This window comes from Schistocerca serialis, chromosome 1 (genome assembly GCF_023864345.2).
Source record: "Schistocerca serialis cubense isolate TAMUIC-IGC-003099 chromosome 1, iqSchSeri2.2, whole genome shotgun sequence".
Classification (NCBI taxonomy): Eukaryota; Metazoa; Arthropoda; class Insecta; order Orthoptera; family Acrididae; genus Schistocerca; species Schistocerca serialis.
In genome coordinates, this window is record NC_064638.1 from 599512714 (window position 1) to 599538437 (window position 25724).

The 25724-nt window shown below is 39.4% G+C and overlaps 1 protein-coding gene across 1 annotated transcript in view; it reads right to left on the reverse strand.

The window, feature by feature from the left end:
• Window positions 1–9706, reverse strand: part of LOC126477080 (uncharacterized) — a 41130-nt gene extending 31424 nt beyond the window's left edge. The window contains exon 1 of the mRNA XM_050103590.1: window positions 9448–9706. Within this exon, the coding sequence (XP_049959547.1) occupies window positions 9448–9454 (7 nt within the window). The 5' untranslated portion in view covers window positions 9455–9706. The remainder of the gene's footprint in view (window positions 1–9447) is intronic.
• Window positions 9707–25724: the final 16018 nt, after the last annotated feature.

Sequence of the window (25724 nt, forward strand, 5' to 3'; positions counted from 1 at the left end):
AAAAGTGCACTTGTAAATAAAGTAGACATCCTATTGAAAGAGACGATGAGAATTATCTCAGGCACACTTAGGGCCACCCCATGTGACTGGCTCCCAGTCCTTGCCAACATAGTACCCCCTGATATAAGGCGCTCCATGGCGACCTCACGAATATATAGGAAGATCGTACACAATCCAGAACTCCCTATACACCAAGACTTATCACCCATCAACAGGCTAAAATCTAGGGCCCCCTTTTGGAAGATTGGCAGGGAATTACAGGACTTCGACCCAAAGCTAGCCTGGGGGGAATCATGGTGCAAAGGGACACACAAGAACCAAAAGCTTATCGATGACCCCAGTAAGAAGATAAATGGTTTTGATCTCGCTCGGAAGCTCTGGCTTGCCTTAAATCACCTTAGAACAAGCATGGGTGGAACCTATAACTTACTGTGCATGGGCATCACCACTGGTGGTCATACGGAAACCCAAAGGGTCCCTTCGGCTGTGTGGGGACTTCGGCGCTACAGTCAATGCACAGTCCCTCGCTGACACTTCCCCAATCCCCAACAGGAAGACCTTCTTGCCAAGCTTGCCGGGGGAGAGTATTTTTCCAGGATTGACCTGCCTGAGGCATACCACCAGTTGCCCTTGGATGCCGAATCTCAGAACATCATGGTTATCAACACGCCTTTTGAATTGTATAAGTACAAGCGCCTTCCCTTTGGTGTCTCTTCGACACCAGCCATTTTCCATCGATTCCTGGAGCAGCTTACACAGCCTATCACTGCATGTGTGAATTACCTGGATTACATCTTGGTCTCCAGGCGTTCCCGCCAGGAACATCTGCAAAACCTCAGCACCTTATTTCACACACTACAGTCTGCTGGTCTATGTTCTCAGCTGGACAAGTGTTTTTTTTCAACCAGAAGTGGAATACGTAGGCCACTGGCTTAGCAAAGATGGCGTTCGCCCTTCGGGTCATAATGTCGCAGCCATTGAGGCCCTTCCTCATCCCAAGGACTTATCTGAACTGCAGGTGTTTTTAGGCAAGGTTACTTATTACTTAAAGTTCTTGCTCCAGGCTGCCTCCGTTGCTCAACCCCCCAATCACTTGCGTCGCAAAGGGACACCTTTTGTTTGTAATCATGCCTGTGACCAGGCTTTTCTCTGTTTAAAGGCGATGCTGTAGTCTGCCCCTTGCCTTACTCCCTTCTCTCCGGACCACCCCTTGGTTGTGGCAGCTCATGCGTCGGCATACGGCATTGGGGTCATCCTCGCGCACCGGGATGCCGATGGCTCTGTACAGCCCATTGTTTATGCCTCTTAAGATGTTGACCCCAGGTTGAAAAGGAGGCCCTGGTGATCGTGTTCGCCGTCCAAAAATTTCACACCTATCTCTTTGGGGGAAAGTTCACCCTCCTGACACACCATAAACCCTTGGTTACACTTTTTAGACCCCACTCTCACCTTCCCGAGCGGATATCTCAAAGTCTCCAGCACTGGGCATTGCTTTTACGTAATCACGCTTACATGATCCGGTATAAGCCCACCGCCCACCATGCTAATGCAGATGCTTTGTCACATCTCCCAGCAGGCCCCAATCCTGCCTTTGACCAACAGGAGGTCCCCTGCTTTCACATTGATTCTGCCCGCCAGGATGAACTGGACAGTCTGCCTCTTATGGCTGCTCACATTGCTGCGGCTACCCACTGTGACCCTGTCTTGCAGCAGGTTCTCAACTACGTGGTACACGGGTGGCAGTCCCATGTTACTCGTTCGATGCAGTCCGATTTCAGCCCCTGGTGCCACCTGTCCCACAGGCTCTCCATGGTCGATGATGTCCTTCTGTTGGTCACGGAGTCGGATGCCCACCAGGTGGTCATCCCTCCGGAATTGCGGTTTCAAGCGCTCAGTTTGTTACACCACAGGCACTGGGGTATGTCCCGTATAAAAGTTTTGGCTCGCCGGCATGTGTATTGGCCCGGCATCGATGGCAATATTGAGCGCCTGGTCCGTGGGTGCACTGTCTGTGCACGTCACCAGGCAAGCCCCCCCTCAGTCGTTTGCACCCTGGCCTGTGCCTCGCCGGCCCTGGGATCGCATCCATATCGATTTTGCGGGCCCGTTTTTGGGGTCCATGTGGTTACTTATCGTTGATGCCTACTCCAAATACCCATATGTTGTACGCAGGGCATCCACCACCACGGCGGCTACACTCACGGCCCTCGCCCAGGTTCTCGCCATGAGGGTCTGCCCCACACGTTGGTCTCCGATAATGGTCCCTAATTCATGGCGTCCTCCTTCCATGACTTCTGTCAGGCCAACAGTATCAAACATATCAGTAGCCCCCCTTTCCACCTTTTGTCCAATGGCATGGCGGAGAGGCTTGTCTGCACCTTTAAACACAAGTTGACTAAGTCGGTCGACACACCTTCAACCACATCGGCCCTCACCCTGTTTTTGACCACCTATCGCACTACGCCAATTGACGAACGCAGTCCAGCAGAGCTCCTTCATGGGTGACAGCTGTGGACCCTGCTCCATTTGCTGATGCCATCCTCCTCCCGCTCCCACTCCTAGCCCTCGCAGCGGTATGCCCCTGGCACGGCCATATGGGCCCGCGAGTACAGACAGGCGCAAGTCGGGTTGGACACCTGCCACAGTCGCCGCGGCCAATGGGCAGTGTGTGACGCCGTTGCAGACGTCGAAAGGGTTGGAGTGCCCCCATCATAATCAGCTCCGCCCTCATACTGCCACGGGACTCGCGCCACCACCTCTTTCCCTACCTCCTTCGGGTACGGATGTGGTCCTCGAGTCACCGTCGCAGCCCCGGTTGCCGTCTCCCCGCAGGCCTGCCGCCGGCCCTCTCCACTTACGGGTGGATTGGTGGCTCCCTTCCCCGCCCTGGACTCTGGATTGGCTGTCATGGATACCTCGGGCGTCCCTTCCTCCCCGCCAATTGCGGTTGATATGCCCAGTTCCTCTTCCCACTGCCGCCCACCTCGGCACCGTCCAGGGCGTTTCTGCCCACGCGCAAGTTTTAATCTGCCAGGAAGTTTCATATCAGCACACACTCTGCTGCAGAGTGAAAATCTCATTCTGGAAACATCCCCCAGGCTGTGGCTAAGCCATGTCTCCGCAGTATCCTTTCTTTCAGGAGAGCTAGTCCTGCAAGGTTCGCAGGAGAGCTTCTGTAAATTTTGGAAGGTAGGAGACGAGGTACTGGCAGGAGTAAAGCTGTGAGTACCGGGCGTGAGTCGTGCTTCGGTAGCTCAGGAGAGCACTTGCCCGCGAAAGGCAAAGGTCCCGAGTTTGAGTCTCAGTCGGGCACACAGTTTTAATCTGCCAGGAAGTTTCATGATTAGACATTCTAAGAAACTTTACTAACTGCCTTCTCTGAAAACTATCTAGAATAAATAGTTATGAAACCCATTTATGATGGAAATACATAGGATCTAATGCCAACAAATAGACCTGACCTCTTTGAGGATGCCCACTTCAACACTGGTATCAGTGACCATGATGTGCTAGTGACAAAGGACAACTAAAACAAGAAGAAAGATATATATGTTCAGTAAACTAGATAAAAAAAATCAGAAGTATCATATCTCAGTGAGGAAGGTTACACTTCCAGCACAGGGCATGAGCATTTAGAGAAACTCTGGCTTGAGTTTAACAGAATACTTGACCACATACAGGAGAGATGTACCTATTAGAAGAGTTCATAATGGCAGAGAATCTCCATGGTATATAGCCATTCTGAGGAAACTTCTAAAGAAACAGAGACTATTGCAAACAGATGCAAAGCAAAGCATAGGGCTATAAGTAAAGAGAGGCTGAATGAAATGTAGCTGACTGCCAAGAGAGTCATGTATAATGTGTTCAATGACTAATGTAACAGAATACTGTCAAGTGATCTTTCACATAACCCAAAGAAATTGTGGTCACATGTACAGGCTGTTAGGGGCACCAAAGTTAGCATCAAGTCCCTAGCAAATGAGACAGGAACTGAAATTGAGGGTAGCAAAGCACAAACTGAAATGCTTAACTTCATTTTAATATGTTCCTTTAGAAAGAAAAAGCTAGGAGAATTGTCTGAATTTAATCTTCATACAGCTGAAAAGATGAATGAAATAAGTATTAGTCTCAATGGTGTTGAGTAACAACTGAAACCATTACAATTGAACCAATTTCCAGAACCTGATGGAGTTCCAATAAGATTCTATATTGAATTTGTGGCCGAGTTAACTCCTCTTCTAAGTATAATCTGTCATATATTCCTCAAACAAACACGTGCCCAGTTCTTGGGGAAAGGTACAGGTCACACCCATCTACAAGAAAGGCAGTAGAAGTGATCCACAAAACTACCACCAATATCCTTCACATTGATTTGTTGTAGAATCTTAGAACGTATTCTGAACTCAAATATAATGTGGTATCTTGAACAGAATGACTACTTCAAAGCCAACCAGTATAGATTTCAAAAACATCGATCATGTGAAACCCAACTCGCTCTTTTTTCACATGTCATACTATATTGGCAACTTGCTCTAAACATTCAGAAATCTAAAATTTGCATTTCAAAAAATGAAAAAAACATAGTATCCTATGATAATATTATCAATGAGTCACTGCTGGAACCAGCTAACTCATACAAGTACCAGGGTGTAACACTTTGAAGGGATATTAAAGGGAATGATCACACAGATTAAGTGGTGTGTACACCAGCTGGTAAACTTTGGTTTATTGGTAGAATACTGGGGGTAGTGATATCAATCTACAAAGGAGATTGCTTATAAATTATCCATGCACCCAGTTCTACAATATTGCTCGAGTGTGTGGGACCAGTACCAGATAGGACTAACAGGGGATACTGAATGTATATGGAGAAGGGCAGCACGAACGGTCACAGGTTTGTTTCATCCATGGAAGAGAGTGTCACAGAGATACTGAAGGAACTGAAGTGGAAGACTCTTGAAGGTAGATGGAAACTACCCAGAGAAAATCCATTAAAGTTCCAGGAAACAGCTTTAAATGATAACTCTAGGAATATATTACAACCCCTTATGTATCACTCACAAAGGGATCATGAGAATAATAATAGAATAATTACTGCATGCGGAGAGACATTCAAACAATCATTCGTCCTACACTCCATATGCGAATGCAACAGGAAGAAATCCTAACAACTAATACAATGGGCTGTATCCTCTGCAACACAAGTTGCGGAGGTTTGGAGAGTATAAATGTAGATACTTCATTAGTTTCATTATTAATCAATCTTTCTGGTTACAAGAAATACTGCATAAATTGTAAGGGAGTGGAAGTAAATTACATTTAGTTCTATGTCACAACTGCTTTTAGTGAGTGCATGAATGTAAGTTACTTATGAAACAGAAGACAAAACTAGTTTCTATGTGTGCTGGCATAACACAATGAGAACCGGTGTCATGTGAAAGGCCCTGGTAACATGCATCAAACATACGACTCATCAAGAAATTAAATGATTTTGTCTACTCTATTTGTTTCTATCTTAGGACATATTACACTGAGACACCTGGGCAGCCACATTATTTTTACTTCACATATTCATCAGGACCAAATAACACAAAAACAAAAAAGGATTTCCTTTTTTTATTTTATTTACACATCAAGTTCAGTAGGACCAAATTGAGGAACAAATCTCCAAGGTCATGGAACATGTCAGTACATGAAATTACAACATAAAAGTAATAACAGAAAAAAAAGTTTATGAACCCAAAAAATTTCAGTCCATAATGCAATCAACAATACAACAAGAATCAGCTTAATTTTTCAAGGAATTCCTCGACAGAATAGAACGAGTGCCCCATGAAGAAACACTTCAATTTCGATTTGAACGCTCATGGATTACTGCTAAGATTTTTGAATCCAAATGGTAACTTATTGAAAATGGATGCAACAGTATACTGCACACCTTTCTGCACAACAGTTAAGGAAGTCTGATCCAAATGCTGGTTTGATTTCTGGAGGGTAGTAACTGAATGAAAGCAGCTAATTCTTGGGAATAAGCTAATATTGTTAGCAAGAAATGGCAGTAAGGAATATATATAGTGAGAGGCCAATATCAAAATACTCAGACACGTGAGCAGGGGTCAACAAGAGGTTCGTGAACTTACACCACTTATTGCCTCAACTGCCCATTTCTAAGCCAAAAATATCCTTTTAGAATGGGAAGAATTACCCCAAAATATAATACCATACGACATGAGCGAATGAAAATAAGCAAAGTACACTAATTTTCGTGTCGAACAATTACTCCACTTCAGATGCCATTGGAATAGTAAAAGGGTAGCATTAAGCCTTAGAACAAGATCCTGAGTGTGGGCTTTCCACGACAGTTTACTATCTATCTGAACACCTAGAAATTTGAACTGTTCAGTTTCACTAATCATACGCCCATTCTGTGAAATTAAAAAGTCAGGTTTTGGTGAATTGTGTGTTAGAAACTGTAAAAACTGAGTCTTACTGTGATTTAGCATTAGTTTATTTTCTACAAGCCATGAAGTTAGGTGATGGAGGGCAGCGTGGAGGGTAAAAATCGTAGGGGGAGACCAAGAGATGAATACACTAAGCAGATTCAGAAGGATGTAGGTTGCAGTAGGTACTGGGAGATGAAGAAGCTTGCACAGGATAGAGTAACATGGAGAGCTGCATCAAACCAGTCTCAGGATTGAAGACCACAACAACAACAACAACAACATGAAGTTAGGTCACAAAATGCACTAGTTGAAACAGAGCCAATGTTGCACACAACATCCTTTACTGTCAAGTTAGTGTCGTCAGCAAACAGAAATACTTTAGAGTTACCCATAATACTAGAAGGCTTATCATTTATATAAGTAAGGAGCAGGAGTGGCCCCAACACTGATCCCTGGGGCACCACCTACATGACCATACCCCACTCAGACCCCCCCCTATCACAGCCATTCTCAACATTGTGAATAATGAACTTTTGCTGTCTATTGCTAAAGTAAGAGGTGAACCAATTGTGAGACACTGCCCGTATTCCACAACTTCTGGAGCAATATTTTGTGATCAACACAATCAAACGCCTAAGTTAAGTCAAAAAATATGCCTAGCGTTCAAAACCTTTTGTTTATACCATCCAGTAGGTCACAGAGAAAAGAGAATATAGTATTTTCAGTTGTCAAATGACTCCTAAGGCCGAACTGTACATTTGATAGCAAACTGTGTGATATAAAATGATCAATTATCCTTACATATACGGCCTTTTCAATAACTTTAGCAAACACTAATGACATAGAAATAGGTCTAAATTAACCCTTTCCCCCTTTTTATAAAGTGGCTTTACTACTGAGTACTTTAAAGAAAAAAATTACAAGTATGGCTAAATACAGGGCTAACATTTGCAGCACAATACTTTAATGTTCTGCTAGGCTCTCCATCATATCCATGAGAGTCCTTAGTCTCCAGTGATTCAATTATTGACTCAATCTCCCCCTTGCCTGTGTCACAGAGGAGTATTTCAGACAACAATCTCGGAAACACATTTGTCAAGGAAGTTATATGATTCTCTGTAGCAGCTAAATTTTTATTGAATTCACCAGCAATACTCAGAAAATGATTGTTAAACACTGTACATACATCTGATTTATCAGTAACAGAAATATTTTTACTATGAACTGACTTTATATCGTCAACCTTGAGCTGCTGACCAGGCACTTCCTTCGCAACTGACCATATAGTTTTACTTTTATCCTGTGAATTAGCTATTCTATTTGCATACCACTTACTCTTTGCCTTCCTAATAACATTTTAAGCACTTTACAACACTGTTTGTAATGGCCTACTGTAGCTTGATTGTGATTACTTCTAACATTTTGATACAATTCCCACTTTGTTCCATATTATATCCTTATCCCACTAGTCAGTCACCCGGGCTGCCTATTACTGCTAGTACCCTGATTGGAATGTTCTAATGGAAAGCAACTCTCGAAGAGCATGAGGAATGTGTTAAGGAAAGCATTATATTCATCTTCTATGTTATCGGCACTACAAACATCCTGTCACTCTTGTTCCTTGACAAGGTTTAAAAAACTCTCTATTGCTGTTAACTTTCCTACATAGTTTGTAATTATATGTGACATCTGTTTGATTACAAAAGCATTTTCGTGTTAAAATTTGTGCATCATGGTCTGAAAGGCTATTCATCTTTTGACTAACTGACTGGCCATCTAGTAATCAAAAATTAATAAAAATATATGTCTATGGCTGTCCCCCTGCACCCTAGTTGGAAAGAACACAGTCTGCATCAGATCATATAAATATAGGAGATCTAGTAACATCCTTTTTCTTGCATCACCATATACAAAATTTATATTCAAGTCACCACATGTAACTAATTTCTGTTACTTCCTACAAAGTGAATCTCTAGCTTGAGCAGAAATGCTCTGACGTCAAGAGTTAGGGGACCTATAAACAACAACAATTATAAGTTTAGTTTCACTAAATTCAACTGCCCCTGCACAACATTCAAATATCTGTTCAGTGCAGTGCTGTGATACGCCTATGGACGCAAATGGAATACTGTTTTTTATGTACACAGCCATTCCCCCACCCTGCAAGGAACTCCTTGAAAAACAGCTGGCTAATCTGTAACCTGGTAAAGGAAGCCTCTGAATTGTCAAGTTATTTAACTGGTGCTCTGATATACCAGTAATTTCAGAATCAACATCTACAAGTAGTTCAATAACTTTATCTCTAAGACCTCTTATATTTTATTGAGGCCCCAAATCAAATTTCTGGCAAGTACCTCTGACAGTTTAGTCGAACAAGTTCCACACGCCCAGCTGTGGTTATTTTATTTATTTATTTATTCAGCCATAGAAAATTCAGAACAACACTACTGAACTGACACATATATTACAGAAATAATATAAACATATATGCAAGCAGGATAGGGTTAGGTGAGGGCAGGGCAGGATGCAAAATGAAAATGAACAACTTATGGAAATGTAAAGGACGAATCAAGATGATTACTATAGGAAACACTGCTTGTCTGTGTTACTTACCTACTTGCCTCTATCATTTCGGATCCCTATTCCGTCCCTTGTAAATATGTACACTGGTAGCTATGTACATGTAAAGTGTTGCAGTTTCTTTAAGTGGGCCTATCGGTAAATAAATTGCGTCTACTATGAAAAGTTTAAATTTCTAGTCCTGGTGTTGTCTTATTGTGCTGTAAACAAAGCCCCACAGCAATTTTGCAACATCTAATATAACTGTGTGTAATGTTCTGTGTTCGTGTGTTTGGATTTATACATCAACTCCAATACAGTGGTAAATGAACGAAAGAATAAATGAAAGTTTACAATACAGTTGGGGCAAGGCCGACGATAACATTATTCTATGACGAGAACAAATTTGCGACAGTGATTAAGAGATAACTCTCACACACCTTACCGTCCATTTCTCGAATTGTGATACAGTGAGTGCTTGCAGTAATAACACACAGAGTCGAAAAACTAGTGTAATGATAGAAGCAATGCAAAATGTTTCCACTGCAGTCACATGGTGTATAACAAAAAAAATTACTTAGTTCGACAGAAGCACCAAGCTGACCCTATTAATTAGTGTCGAATTTCGGTGGAGTCGAATGACCCATCACCATTAAATATTATTAAAATTTTAATTTACACCACAACATCTTCGAAATGCTCGAAGAGTAACTCGTAAAAACTAATATGTGCATGTGCCGTAAGTGGCATAAAAATAGTAGTTATAATTACTCAAGATTTTTTTTAATACTTTTGATCACAATACTCCTGACGTTTCAGACGACTTCAAATTTAGCACACGACAAAGCACATGGATAAATACTAACAGATATGCTGTTAGCAGTGATGTAAGTAAATGAGCAACAATGTATTTGTACTCTTTATTTTTTTTAAAAAAAACTTGTATTTTAGACGTAACACAGCACTTGATCGCAATGGTAATATTGTTTAGCGAGACCCTTGATTACAGGTTTAAAATATTTTGATGACTCACAATTTTGCTGAATAATAATATTTTGCCCGTCTACGGACAACGATCTGCCTGCGCAGTGGGCACATCATATCTGCGCAGATAGATCGTTGCGTGTGGAGAGGAGATTTGCGCAGATATGTGTGCAAAGCTGGAAGTTGCAGCTGAGGTAGTAGTAGTAGCTTCATTCATCCGTAGATCTGTTTTTACAAGGATATAGGAAATGTAAAATATTTTCAAGCTCATTTGTAAATAATTTATTAAATAATGTAATGCCACACTGTTTACTCATATCCCAGTATTCACTGCACACACTACACACATTGTATCATAACACTTAACTCACTCCACACACAAACACACACACCGATGATCTCTGGGCCATTTTCTGTACTGCAACTTCCCATTTGCTATCCTGAAAAACTGAGTCAGCATCCCTCTGTAATGAGTGAGATGTTGAGCTCAGAAAGAACAAGAGGTGTTAGTATTGTGCTATGCATAGCTTGTAGTAAGTTTTTTCTAGAAAAGGAAAAAAGAAGGAAAAAACATAGGTGAAGGTGTTTTGTGGAATGTTGGCTGTTTTATAATCATTATTATTGTTTATTTATACAACGATTTTTTCCCAAACCCCTACTGTTTTAACGGTAATGGCTTTGACGGAGTGGATACACCGGTTCCCGTCAGATCACCAGAGTTAACAGCTGTCGGGCGTGGTCGGCACTTGGATGGGTTACCATCCGGGCCACTATGCACTGCAGCCATTTTTCGGGGTGCACTCTGCCCCGTGACGCCAATTGAGGAGCTACTGTCAAAGAAAACCATCATAATGAACGGGACAGTGGTGTGCTGACCATACGCCCATACCATCTGCATCCTCATCTGAGGATGACACGGCGGTCGGATGGTCCCAGTGGGCCACTTGTGGCCTGAAGACGGAGTGATCTACTCTGCTTCATCCAAGTAATCCTTAAATGTATAAAACGTATTGTGTAAAAGGTACTTTTTAGCTGCCTTTTTAAATAAGTGTGTTTTTGCAATTTAGAAATGGTGGAAAACTCTAAATTTTTCAAATGACTTTATTAAATTCTATAGTGTTTCCTGATTACATTGATATATACTTTATAATGTTTCAAATATAAATGACCTATATACCAAATTTTAAAGTTACGGTAATGTATGCTGCAACACCCCCTTTATTTCTATTACAGACACCAGTATTATTTCGAAAAGAACTGTGAACTTTCTGTTTCCAGAGGTTATACGTACGATACATGTTGGTAACTGTGCATGTTTCTAGTGTCTGTAAATGACAACGACCTATATAAGCAACATAGACTGGCTATGGCTTTGAAGCAACTTGAAAACTGAGCCGCCATGTCTTGTAACGTCAAGGTGCAGCCTACACGCCGTCTGCTAACACTGAATGTTGTTATTGTTTACTACACATGGCGTAAAAAAAAGCCAATCTGCACTGACAATCTGATTTCTCTACTGTAAAACATATAGTGATGAAGGCTAAAAGAAATGAAACACACTTCTGACATAGATTAATTGAAAAGTTTATTACGAAATGTTGCGGTTCATTTCGCTACAATGCCATATAGACTAGATCAAAACAATTTTAAATAGTTCAGTAGGTCCAAAAACGATCAATTGACAGTGCAGGACCGTTCATTGTCCCATAAACAATATAAGTTTGTATACATTTGCCTAATATGTTTCCCTCCTTCTTCCATTGGCCTGGTTTTTGCACAAATTGTGTAACCTACAATTAAAATACTATTTTAACAGCATCCTGACTAGAAAAGAGTAATGTGACTCTTCTCCAAATTCAGCTGGCACCATCAGATGGTCAAAATCGAGTAAATAAATTCGGCCTGTCACCCAAGATTCTGAACAATTCCACACACAACTACAGAAGGAAGTTGTTCTTCCATATTAAGGTTTGACAGTCCCTGAAAACCCTTTCTCCCACTGTTAACAATTTGAATACCCCCTTTGTAGCAGTATAGAAACTATTTTTGGTGCATTTTATTGCAATGAAACCTGTTTTCCATCAGTTTCCTCCAATTTACGGAGGTACTGCTGCAGTAAATTAAGTTTCACACTTGCTGTTAAACCATTAAGAAAACAATAGCCAACAGGAATTTTCCAACACTTATTAATCCCAGTGACCATAAACACTAGTGCCTCTTTTACTATTTCGCTATCATCACTTTTCTCACATTCTTGCCCTAAGTCAACATAACCCCAGACCTTATTACCATCCCATATTAAGTCTTTTTTAAGAGCCACCTCATCGAACATAAGTGCAGCTAAAATAGGTCCTGAACTACGTTGAACCTCATCTGCAAATTTTTTTAAGCTTTCTTCTGTAAATCCAGGACTGCCATTTACTGTAGTTGCCCACCTGCCGAGTGTTCAAAGATGGGGTAATTTAACAGACTTCCTCAAATAATTATAGGCTTTGAATGAGTAAAAATTGAGCGTAAGAGCAAACTGTCTTATTTTTTTTTAGGATATTCAGGAATTGAACATTTGTTTTGCATTGCAAAAAGTGCTTCAGAATATCACTATCTTTGTCACATCCTATCATTTCAGAAGCACAGTCTTGAGGTCTCTTATTTAGGCATACAACCACTGTTTTATATGTCATAATTTGTTTCTTCTTTATTGAAACACTTTGCCTTGCATGTTTTGCTTGCTTCCTCAGCTTCTCGGTCCTTTTCTTTAGTGCCTCATAATTCTGTTTCAATTTTTTGGGGCTAGGCAAACAATAAGAATGATCTGTATGATCATTCTGATTCACTCTTTCACCTACAAAAATGAATTATTATCATTAAGCTTTACTTTTCTTTAAACATACATTGATTAATAGTAAAATTCACTAATAACCCATATAGCAAATAAATAACAGGAAAACTATTTCACCTGGTTCATTTGATTCTTCACTGACAGGCCGTTTCCTTGGTTGTCTCTATACTATAGTTGTTTTCTGCAGATGGTCAGGAAACTTAAATATTGTCGGTACTGCGTTTGTCGGAAGTCGACTTTTCTCGTTTGTACTATACATGTATCTATCTTCAAAGTGAAACGAGCATATGTAGCTATATTGAGTTGGCTGCCACTTATCTCTCCTCATATTGGCTACCCACCGACGTAACAGCTCTTTCTTTTCCAGAGGAAATCTAAAAATAAAGGGACGTGTATGCAGTAGCTTATTTACATTTTGTATACAGCTTAAACACGAAAATGATGCACAAGACGCTCAGTACAGCACGCATTTAGATACTCACCTGAAATACGATATTCCAGTTGTTTTATCACTTCTATTAGCACAATTGTACGCTGCACATACACTGGGCATGATTCGCGATCGGTCAATAAGACTTTTAAAACAAATTACAACCGGAAAACAGTGATTTTCTAACGCCAGTACTATACACCAAATGTAAATATACTGACATGCAGACATTTCAAAAAATGGCGGCCGGTGTTGCTTTTTGCTGCCGCTGGGACCGCTGTTACCTCACAGATAGCCACTCTATGTAGTTTATATACCTCCTTGGTAAATGATTAACTTTGCTAGTATTTACTTTGTTCCGCTGAAGCAGTTTGTTCACGTGTTACTGAATGATTCTTGCCCAAGTGCTACATATACTTGTGGAAGTACATATCCTTTAGTGTGCAATAAATGCGAACTATGCCACACACCAAGAAATTCAATAAAAGCAAATTCTGTGGTAACCAGTTCACAAAAAAAGCACGCCACACTGTTGATAGTAACCTATGTATCAGTTCTTCATGAAAGAAGCTCCCGCATGCCATGCCTCCTGGTGATGCAAAATTTTTATGTTAACAATGACGATGTTTCTAATGGATTTGTTGTTGTTGATGTGGGCATCTTATCTTCTTTGATAAAGGAAGTGGCGAAATGTAAACAATGTGATCTGTGCAGATAGGTCATTGCATGTGGAGAGGAGATTTGCACAGATATGTGTGCAAAGCTGGAAGTTGCAGCTGAGGTAGTAGTAGTAGTAGCTTTAATCATCCGTAGATTTCTTTTTACAAAGAAATAGGATATGTCAAAGTATTTTCAAACTCAAACCAATTTAAAATAAGCTAATTCGTATTTACAGACTTCTAGTTACAGACATTCATTAAATTTACTCCTCTATGCAATACTTTTTTTGTAAATAATTTATTAAATAATGTAATGCCACACTGTTCACTCATATCCCACTATTCACTGCACACACTATACACACAGGCTGTTTGGAAATAACTGAATAACAAAGTAGCAGGAATGGTTTAGCATCAAAATTAGTTGTTGTATGAAGATACTGCAATAAATCTACCTCGAAAATGACTTCTAACACTGTGCATAATTCATATGATGTGAATTTCAAGTTAGTGTATGCAATGTGTGCAGTAGGAACAGGATAAAAGGCTGCTCAAACGTTTTGTGGTTTCATGGACCTCCCTCCTCCTATCCATAGGTTCAGCAAGTATAAAAATACTTTTAGGTGCCTTGACGGTTGTGTCTAAAGCTCCTATGAAACATGCAGTAGAAGAAACTGTAAATATTAGTGGAACCAGGGACATTGCTGTTGCACTTGATGGAACATGGCAACATCGACGACATCGTTCCTTGAATGGTGTTGTAAGTGCTGCTTCTCTGGAGAATGGAAAAGTTGTTGATGTTGATAGTGCTTATCTAAATTCTGCCACACCTGCCATGGTAACACTGAAGGACGTATTGAACATCAGTGTTCTAAGAATTATGATGGTTACAGTGGAGGTATGGAAATTTGAAAATATTTCAGAGGCCTGTGCCCATTTATAATGTTAGATATACGAAGTACCTAGGCGATGGGGTCTCTAAAGCTTTCAGTGAAATTAATGAGTTCAATGTTTATGGTGATACCTTGGTAACAAAACTGGAGTGTTGTGGACATGTGCACAATAGGACGGGTGAGGAAGCTACAAAGAGAAATGAAACTTACTATCTGATGGAAAATCTCTGTCTGGCTGAGGCAGATTGACAGAAACTGAAATAGACCTTCTTGAGAGTTATTATGGACTGGCCATTAGACGAACTGCACCTTTGACTGATGTTACAGCAATGAGAAAAGCTGCATGGGCCATCTACTTTCATGTCCACAGGAGCAGATTCTTGGTGTGGCTGCCAAAAAGCCAAAGAAAGTGGTCAATACCATCATAAACATTGTCTTCCTGAGCCTGTTATGAATGAAATAAAACTAATTTTTAGAGACCTGAGCGACCCTGTTTTGCTTAGTAAATGTCTTCACGGAGGCACTCAGAATACAAATGAAAGTTTTAACCATTGTATATGGGAGAGATTACGCAAGAATGTTTTTGAAGGGCTAAGTACATTAAAAGTTGTGCCAGACGCAGTGATATGTTTCAATGATGAAATGGTAGGAAGGTTGGAAGTCCTGAGAAATTTAGGCATAATATGTGGCTCTAATATGGAAGATTAATTGCTTGCATTTGACAGTCAACAGGTGCATGAAGCTGAAAGATTAGCTCTTCAAGTTACCAAACAAGCAAGAAGTGCTAAAAGGAATGCCAAGAGGAAGCTTGAAGATGAGGAAATGCTGCAGGATGAAGATTATGCTTCAGGAATGTCCTGAATCACAGTTTAATTGGACTCAAATCCTCATTTGCTATTTCCTGCAAGTTGTATTTTACAGAATTCAGGTACAAATATAGCTCTAATTTTTTTCTGTAACTTGCAATAGTCTGCGCTTATGTAGTAGATTTAAGCTTTATTGCAGAATTAACTAAATCATAGAAAAAGTAACATTTTTATTAGGAAAAAAATTATAACAGTTAAAATGTAAGATGGGATATTTTTATCCTTGTAATATACATAATAGGTGGAATTAAACAGTTCTAGTACCTCAGCCATCATGTCATGCATATCTGGTAAAAATCTGGTCTCCTTCAAATGTATAACATTGGATTAAATGGATACCTCAATTTGATGAAGTATTTTGGAAAATATACATCGATTTTTTTGTAATTTTTTAATAACCATATGCAGGTTCAAAAATATTCAAAATACTTCTAATTTGTCTAGAAAGTGTTTTGAATTACCTGACATCAACAAAAAATTTGTAAAACATATACATTATAAACAGTGCCTGGTAGAAATAAGGGTTGATTTTTATATAATATTGAGCCAGAAAAGTACCCTGTATCCCTAATCTCTTCTGATAATTTATTGTACAGTTTTATTTCTTGGTAGAAAATGCTGTTTCGAGTTTTATGTTTATTTTTTCTTGGTAAATGTTGAGTCTAGCTCTTGTCCCATGGTCATGGACAGAGCTATTTGTGCAGTAATTACCAATGTTATTTTTTATGTGTACAACTGACTAGTAAATGTATTCACACAGAGCAGTTGAAATCTACAGTGTTTTCAACAGATATTTACAATGACTATTATTTTTGGTTATTATTCTTATAGCTCGTTTCTGGAGTTTGAAAATTGTGTTCTTCAACATATCTTTACAATGAGCTCGACTACTATTTTTGGTTATAGGTATTCTCTGGAGTTTGAAAATTGTGTTCATATTTTGTGCAATTTTCCCCAAAAAAGAATGACTTAGCTAAGAACTGAGTGTACATATGAGTAGTATGTAACTAAAAGACAGTGCATGTTACACACTGATGATAGAATTCTAAGGCATAACATGTTGATGAGATTCTGTTTGCAAATACCTTTTGTGTGTTCACACCACTTCAACCGAGAATCAATATTCATTCCCAGAAATTTTGCATTTGTTACACTTTCTATAGAAGTGCTATCCACATTTAATTTAACATTGTTATTTTCCCTCTTCAAACTGAAATTCATGGCATTGGTTTTCTTCATGTTCAATGTCACTTTATTGCTTATTGACCAGTCATAAACTTCCTTGAGAGTTTCATTTGATTTCTCTGCAAGGAGTTCTCTTCTTTCCTCAGTGACTATAATACTGTTGTCATCAGTAGCATGAGTAACACTACTGGGAAAGTCATTGACATATATCAGGAATAGTATTGGTCCTAATACACTACCTTGTGGAACCCCTATATTAATGTATTTTAGTTCTGATAAGTGTTTTACTAAATGTTTAGATCTATTTGAAATATGTGTTATCTGGACTCTTTGTTCCCTATCTGCTAGGGGTATGATGGAACCCATCGTTAGCTACCCCTCTTATTCCTAAAGCTTCTAATTTATTTAATAGAATCTTGTGGTCGACTGTATCGAAGGTCTTTTAAAGATAAAAAGAATATGCCTGTGACACACTCATCTTTGTCTAGAGCATCAAGTACAGCTCTTGTGAATTCTACTGTGGCTGACTCCATCTTTTTGCCACTTTGGAATCCAAACTGTAATTCGCTTAAAAGATTGTATTTATTCAGGTAATTCATTAATCTGTCTTTCATAGTTGCTTCTTTTATTTTTGAGAATGATGATAGCAAGGAAGTGGGCCAGTAATTTTCTATGTCTTATGCATTACCTTTCTTAAGCAAAAGTACAACTCTTGCTTGTTTTAACTGCTCTGGAAATATCCCTTATGTAAAGGGTTCATTTATTATATTTGTTAAGGGGCCTTGTATAATCTCTATGCATTGTTCCAGTACACACATTGGTACTTCATCTAAGCCTACTGACTTTTTATTTTTTAGTTTTGGAACAGTTTTATTGACTTCATTCTCCATGGTTGTAAGTAACATCATTGTATTTAGTGTAACATTATTTACAGGTGTTACAATTGTTTTGGGGAAGTTTTTCTGTAACTTCTCTGCAATACTTGAAAAATGCTCGTTTATGTAGTTCGCTAAGTGTTGCGGAGCATTTATCACCTTATCACCCTCCCTTAGCAGTATGTTATTCTACCATTGTTTGCCTCTCCCCGTTTCCTTTTATTCTCTGCATTATATATTATTTTCTGATTAAATGACCTTTGCAGCAATCAGTACCTTCCTATAGATCTTTTTGTATCTATGATAGAAATTTGAAAATTCTGGATCTTTTTCATGGAACTGATTCGTTTAAGTGTTTCGGAGGACTTCTTAATACCTGCTATTATCCATCTCTTTTTGCGGAATGTTGATACAGACATGCATACTTTTGGAAATGGGTTTTCAAAGTTCAGTTTAAATAATGTGGAAAATTTTGAGAATTTCATATTCAAATTGGTTTCCTTATACACTTCATCCCAGCTTTGCTTTGCTAGTTTTTTTATGAAATCTTTTATTTTGATTTCTGATAGATGTCGTTTGTAGGCTTGTAGTTTAGGGAATGATTCGATGCCTGATTTCACTGTTGTTATTTGACAGAGGTTTGAACAGAATTGCTCAAATATGTGGGTACAAATCATGTTTGCCCAGACAAGTTGAAGTATGTGGACAGGAGATCGGCGCAAATCTGACGCTAAAACGAGTTTGAGTCAGCTGTTTGTTCAGTCAGGTATTTCTTGTCTGTGTATGCAGAGTGAATTTTAAAGCAGCTGATACACATCATTGTTTAGACAGTTCATTGCCGAATTTATTGGGATGTGCAGGAGTCATACACATTTGTGGCAGTGAATACAGCGGTAGTGATAACAAGGCAACTGATTATGATTCTTAACTGAGAAATTACGAGTGGTCGACAATACAACAAACGGTAAAACGGCATGTAATTAAAAATATTCATTGCGAACTGTTTATCACAAAGAGATAAGCAAAATAACGAAATTTATTCATTATTTTATCTTTATATTATTTAAATTTAGCTTGTTTTCACTGAGTATTGTCCTGATCTAATGTGAACTGTGACAATGTAGGGAAAAAAGCTCTTATTTTTCCTGATAATGGAAGATCTTGGAACAGTGCCTTCAAAGACATAGTTACTATTGCACACCTTTTACTTTATAATATAATATGTGGTTCCTTTTAAGAGTGTTTTAGAGGTAAACTGTGGAATTCACTACTACAGTATTACAAGTAATATTTTCCGGGTATACTATGAATCCCTGTCTTGATTGCAGAATGGAATTTTATATTCTGGTGCAAAAGTTGCTGGTAGACTTCCACTTAAAAAACAAATTGAATTATAGCTCATTGGCGACGCTTATTCCTTCTAAGAATATACTGTGGCTCGGACGACGCCTAAAACTGTATAAATATTGTCATTAACTTGTCAGAATTGAAGTCCTGTACTTTATTTGCCTTCATGAAACCATCCTTTAGGACAGTGTAAATAACTCCCGTATGTTGAGTTTGATTTCACTCAATGCTTGTTTCGAAACAGTAGCAACAAATCCTAGATCCTTGTATTGTCAGAAATCTTAACGTCACCATCAGTCGCTCATGTGGAGAAATTTCATTATTATACTAGAAGCTACGAATGTCAAAGAATACTTACACGTTTCTAAATCCATACTCAAATAATTATGCTAGTCGTTGAGTATTCCCTGCAGCTCATGAAATAAATTTATGTGCGAAAAGTGCCTTTGCCTAAGCAGCCACTGTGTAGACTATTTTGATCTGTCTTCCTATTTCTCGCATTTTGTTTGTTGTAACACAAGTTGCGAACATAGACTGTAAAGGAATTTTCTCCATTTCTTAATAAATAAAATAAACTTTTAGGTTACTGTGAGATTGCAGACTCTTGCCACTGAAATTTCTTTTCTACACCGACGGATGGCGGGTGCGCAGTAAATTGGCACTCGGGTCATATGAACAAGCTATATTTGGAGCAATCTGTTGCATGCACAGACATGTGCACAGACAGATCGGTGCGTATAGGCTGCCCGTAAAGGTCGATTATGATGGGGGAACGAAAGTGACAAAACATAAAACTACTTCGGGGTCAATTCCTCAGGCGACCTACATTTATATCTGCATCTATACTCTGCAAACCATCGTGAAGTGCATGGCAGAGGGTGAGTCACACTGTACCAGTTATAAGGGTTTCTTCCTGTTCCATTCTCGTATGGAATGCGGGAACAATGATTGTTTGAATGCCTCTGCGTGTGCGGCAATTATCTTACTCTCACGATCCTTATGTGAGCGATACATAGAGGATTGTAGTATATTTGTAGAGTCACGACTTACAGCTGGTTCTTGAAATTTTGTTAAGAGACTTTCTTGGGATAGAGTCTTCCAGTTTAGTTCTTTCAGTACCTCTGTGACACTCTATCACGGATTAAACAAACCTGTGACCATCTGAGCTGCCCTCCTCTGTATATTTTTAATATTCCCTATCAGTCCTTTTTGGAACAGGTCTCACACACTGAGCAATATTCTAGGATGGTTCACACACGTGATTTGTAGGCAATCTCCTATATAAATTGACTGCACTTCCTCGGTATTCTGCCAATTAACCAAAGTCCACCACCTGCTTTACCCACGACTTAACCTATGTCATCATTCCTTTTCATATCCCTACAGAGTATACCCAGGTATTTGCATGAGTAGAACGATTCCAACAATGTCTCGTTGATATTATAGTCATAAAATACTATGTTTTTTCGTTTTCTGAAGTGCGAAATATTACGTTTCTGAACAGATAGAGCAAGTTGTCAACCTCAGCACCACACTGAAATCTTATCAAGATTTGACTGAAAATTTATGCAGCTACTTTCAGATAATACTTCATTATAGATAACTGCAACCATCTGAAAAAAAACGAGATGTTGCTATTCATATTATCTGCAAGGTCATTAATATATTACATGAACGGCAAGGGTCCCAACACGCTTTTCTGGGGTACACCCAAAGTTACTTCTACATCTAACGATGACTCTCCATCCAAGATAACTTGCTCTGTCCTTACCTACCAAAAAGTCCTCTATCCCATCACAGATTTCACTGTATACTCTATATGATCGCTTTTTGACAATAAGTGTAGATGTGGTACTGAGTCAAATGCTTTTCGGAAATCAAGAAATACTGTGTCTACTTAATTGCCTTGATCCAAAGCTTTCAGTTTCTCCTGTGGGAAAAGAGCAAGTTGGGTTTCACATGATCGATGTTTTCGGAATCCATGGTGGTCCGCTTTGATGACGTCATTCTGTTCAAGGTACATCATTATGTTTGAGTTCAGAATATGTTCTAAGATTCTACAACAAACCGATGTCAAGGATATTGGACAGTAGTTTTGTGATCACTTCTACTACCCATCTTGTAGATGGATGCGACCTGTGCCATTTTCTAAGAACTGGGATCTACGATAGATTGTAGTTAGAAGAGGGACTAACTCAGCTGCAGATTCAGTATATCTGTGAATGATTCCACCAGGGCTGGAGCTTTGTTCAGTTTTAACGATTTCAGTTGTTTCTCAACACCATTGAGACTAATACATATTTCATTCATCTCTTCAGTGGTTACTGTTGTTGTGTTGTTGTTATGGTTTTCAGTCCAGAGACTGATATGATGCAGCTCTCCATGCTACTCTATCCTGTGCAAGCTTCTTCATCTCCGAGGAACTACTGCAACCTACTTCCATCTAAATTTGCTTATTTTATTCATCTCTTCGTCTCCCTCTACCATTTTTACCCTCCACACTTCTCTCCAATACTATATTGGTGATCCCTTGATGCCACACATCATATCCTACCAACCAATCCCTTCTTTTAGTCAGGTTGTGCCACAAATTCCTCTTCTCCCAATTCTATTCAACACCTCCTCATTAGGTAACTAAACTTCAGCACTCTTCGATAGCACCACAGTTCTAAAACTCCTATTCTCTTCTTGTCTAAACTATTTATTGTCCATCTTTCACTTCCATACATGGCTGCACTCCATACAAATACTTTCAGAAAAGACTTTCTAATACTTAAATCGATATTTGATGTTAACAGATTTCTCCTCCTCAGAAACACTTTCCTTGCCAGAGCCAGTCTACATTTTATGTCCTCTCTACTTTGACCATCATCAGTTACTTTGATCTCCACATAGCAACACTCATCTACTACTTTAAGTGTCTCAGTTCCTAATCTAATTCCCTCAGCATCGCCTGATTTAATTAGACTTCATTCCTTTATACTTGTTTTGCTTTTGTTTATGTTCATCTTATATCCTCCTTTCAAGACACTGTCCACTCCATTCAACTGCCTTCCTTGGCTGTCTCTGACAGAAGTACAATGTCATTGGCAAACCCCAAAGTTTTTATTTCTTCTCCATGGATTTTAATTCCTACTCCAACGTTTTCTTTTGTTTCCTTTACTGCTTGCTCACTTTATAGATTCAATGACACTGGGGATAAGCTACAACCCTGTCTCACTCCCTCCCCAACCATTGCTTCCGTTTCGTGCCCCTTGACTATTATAACTGCCATCTGGTTTCTGTACAAATTGTCAATAGTCTTTTGCTCCCTGTATTTTACCTCTGCTACCTTCAGAATTTGAAAGAGAGTATTCTGTTCAACATTGTCAAAAGGTTTCTTTAAGTTTACAAATGGTGGAAACGTAGGTTTGCCATTCCTGAATCTACCTTCTAAGATAATTCGTAGGGTCAGTATTGCCTCACGTATTCCAACAATAAAAACTGATCTTCCCCGAGGTCGGCTTCTACCAGTTTTTCCATTCGTCTGTAAAGAATTCATGTTAGTATTTTGCAGCTGTTACTTATTAACTGATAGTTCGGTAATTTTCACACCTGCTGATACCTGATTTCTTTGGGATTGGAGTTATTATATATTTCACCTGTCTCACACACCTTGCTCACCAGATGGTAGAGTTTTGTCGTGGTTGGCTCTCCCAAGGCTATCAGTAGTTCTAATGGAATGTCTTCTACTACTGGGGCCTTTTTTGGGTTTAGGTCTTTCAGTGCTCTGTCAAATTCTTCACACAGTATCAAATCTCCCATCTCATCTTCATCTACATCCTCTTCTATTTCCATAACGTTGTCCTGAAGTACATCTCCGTTGTATAGACACTCTATATCGTCCTTCCACTTTTCTGCTTTCCCTTCTTTGCTTAGGAATGGTTTCCCATCTGTGCTCTTGATATTCACACAGGTGATTTTCTTTTCTCCATAGATCTCTTTAATTTACTCTAGGCAGTATCAATCTTACCCCTAGTGATATATGCCTCTACATGCTTACGTTTGTCCTCTAGCCATCCTTGCTTAGCCATTTTGCACTTCCTGTTGATCTCATATTTGAGACGTTTGTATTCCTTTTCACCTGCTTCATTTGCTACAATTTTATATTTTCTCCTTTCACCGATTAAATCCAGTATCCCTTCTGTTACGCAGGGATTTCTACTAGCCCTCGTCTTTTTACCTACTTGATTCTCTGCTGCCTTCACTATTTCATCTCTCAAAGCTACCCATTTTTCTTCTATAGTATTTCTTTCCCCTGTATTTGTCCATCGTTCCCTAATGCTCTTTCTGAAACTCTCTACAGCCTCTGGTTCTTTCAGTTTATCCAGGTCCCATCTCCTAAATTCCTACCTTTTTGCAGTTTCTTCAGCTTCAGTCAACAGTTTATAGGCACTAATTTGTGGTCAGAGTCCACATCAGCCCCTGGAAATGTCTTACAATTTAAATCCTCGTTCCTAAATCTTTGTCTTACCATTATATAATCTATCTGAAACCTTCCATTGCCTCCAGCCCTCTTCCACATATACAACTTTCTTTCATGATTCTTAAACCATAAACTATGAAAAAGTTATGCTCTGTGCAAAATTCTACCAGGCAACTCCCTCTTTCTTTCCTTACCCCCAGTCCATATTCACCTACTACTTTTCCTTCTCTTCCTTTCCCTACTATTGAATTCCAGTCCCCCATTACTATTAAATTTTCGTCTCCCTTAACTATCTGAATAATTTCTTTTATTGCATCATACATTTCTTCAGTCTCTTCATCATCTGCAGAGCTAGTTGGCAGATAAACTTGTACAGTTATTGTGGTAGGCGTGGGCTTTGTGTCTGTCTTGGCTACAATAATGCGTTTGCTATGCTGTTTGTAGTAACTTATCCGTGTTCCTATTACTACTCCTGCATTATTCCTATTTGATTTTGTATTTATAAACCTGTATTACCTGACCAGAAGTCTTGTTCCTCCTGCCACCGAACTTCACTAATTCCCACTATATATAACTTCAAACCTCTCCATTTCCCTTTTTAAATTTTCTAACCTACCTGCCCGATTAAGGGATCTGACATTCCACACTCTGATCCATAGAATGCCAGTTTCCTTTCTCCTGATAACGACGTCCTCCTTAATGGGAGACTATTTTCCTCCGGAGCATTTTACCCAAGAGGACGCCATCATCATTTAACCATACGGTAAAGCTGCATGCGCTCGGGAAGAATTCTGGTGTAGTTTCCCCTTGCTTTCAGCCATTCGCAGTACCAGCACAGAAAGGCCGTTTTGGTTAGTGTTACAATGCCAGATGAGTCAGTCATCCAGACTATTGCCTCTGCAACTATTGGAAAAGGCTGCTGCCCCTCTTTGGGAACCATACGTTTGCCTGGCCTCTCAACAGATAGCCCTACATTGCTGTTGTACCTACGGTATGGCTATCTGTATCGGTGAGGCACGCAAGCCTCCCCACCAGCGGCAAGGTCCATGATTCATGGGGGGGGGGGGGGGTATGAGGCATAAATTGAGGCAATTCTCCTGGGTTTTCCTTTGTAAAGGAATATATGAAAACAGAGTTAAGAATTTCAGCTTGTGTTTTGTCACCCTCAGTTTCAGTTCCTGTCTAATTCGCTAGGTACTGGACACTAACTTTGTTGCTGCTAACAGCCTTTACATAAGAACAAAATTTCCTTGGGTTCTGTGAAAAATCATCTGAAAATCTTCTGCTATGGCAAACATAGAAGCCATCACACATTGCTTTCTCGATAGCCAAACGTATTTGATTGGGCACCTCTCTATCTATAGCCTACACTTTGTTTACATAGAATTGGGTGGATACAATGCTCTGTATTTTCTTGCTTTCTGGAATACGTTTCTAGTTTCTAAAGCCACTTGCAGTATGCAGTGGTGTTCTTGTAGTGTTGAACACACTTGAGTGAACATTGATATTATGGCCACATTCAAAGTTACCGCCAAACAAGGAAGAACTGGCAACGCAGATACCATCTACATAGATGTAAGTGAGGTTGTGCCTCTAATTAATCGGAATGAAGACAATGAGATCTTAAACATGGGTGTGGGCAGCACAAACTATAAGTTGAAAAGCAAACGCTTCTCTGATGGAAATAAAGATAAGTGACAGGCAAACACAGTGAAATTACTGTATAAAACTGTCGAAGGGACTCAACAGGTATTGCAGTACAATAACTTGGAACACTGTGGAACCAGACACCGGTTGTACTGCTATGTGTAATGAAAAGTCTTCCAAAACCGATGTAGAAAACATGCTCAATAGTTTCTGTGGTCAATAGTGCTGATTCACTTAGAATAACAGATGTACAACATCTGTGGACAGGATATCCAAAAAAATTGAAAAAAGTCGACTCATCAGGTTTTTTTACATATATGTAGAGGGAAAGGCCGGAAATGTTGGCAATATGCATCTAATTGCATTGGGAAAATAGTTTTCCAAGCAAAACGAGAGTACAGAAGGAACGTAAGAAACATCAGACTTGTAGGGAGAAACAGAATTAGAATAGACCTAAATTCCGCCAAGCTGCAAACCACTTAGTAGAATCGTCACTGTTTCAAAGTAAACAGTTATTAGCCTACATTCCAGC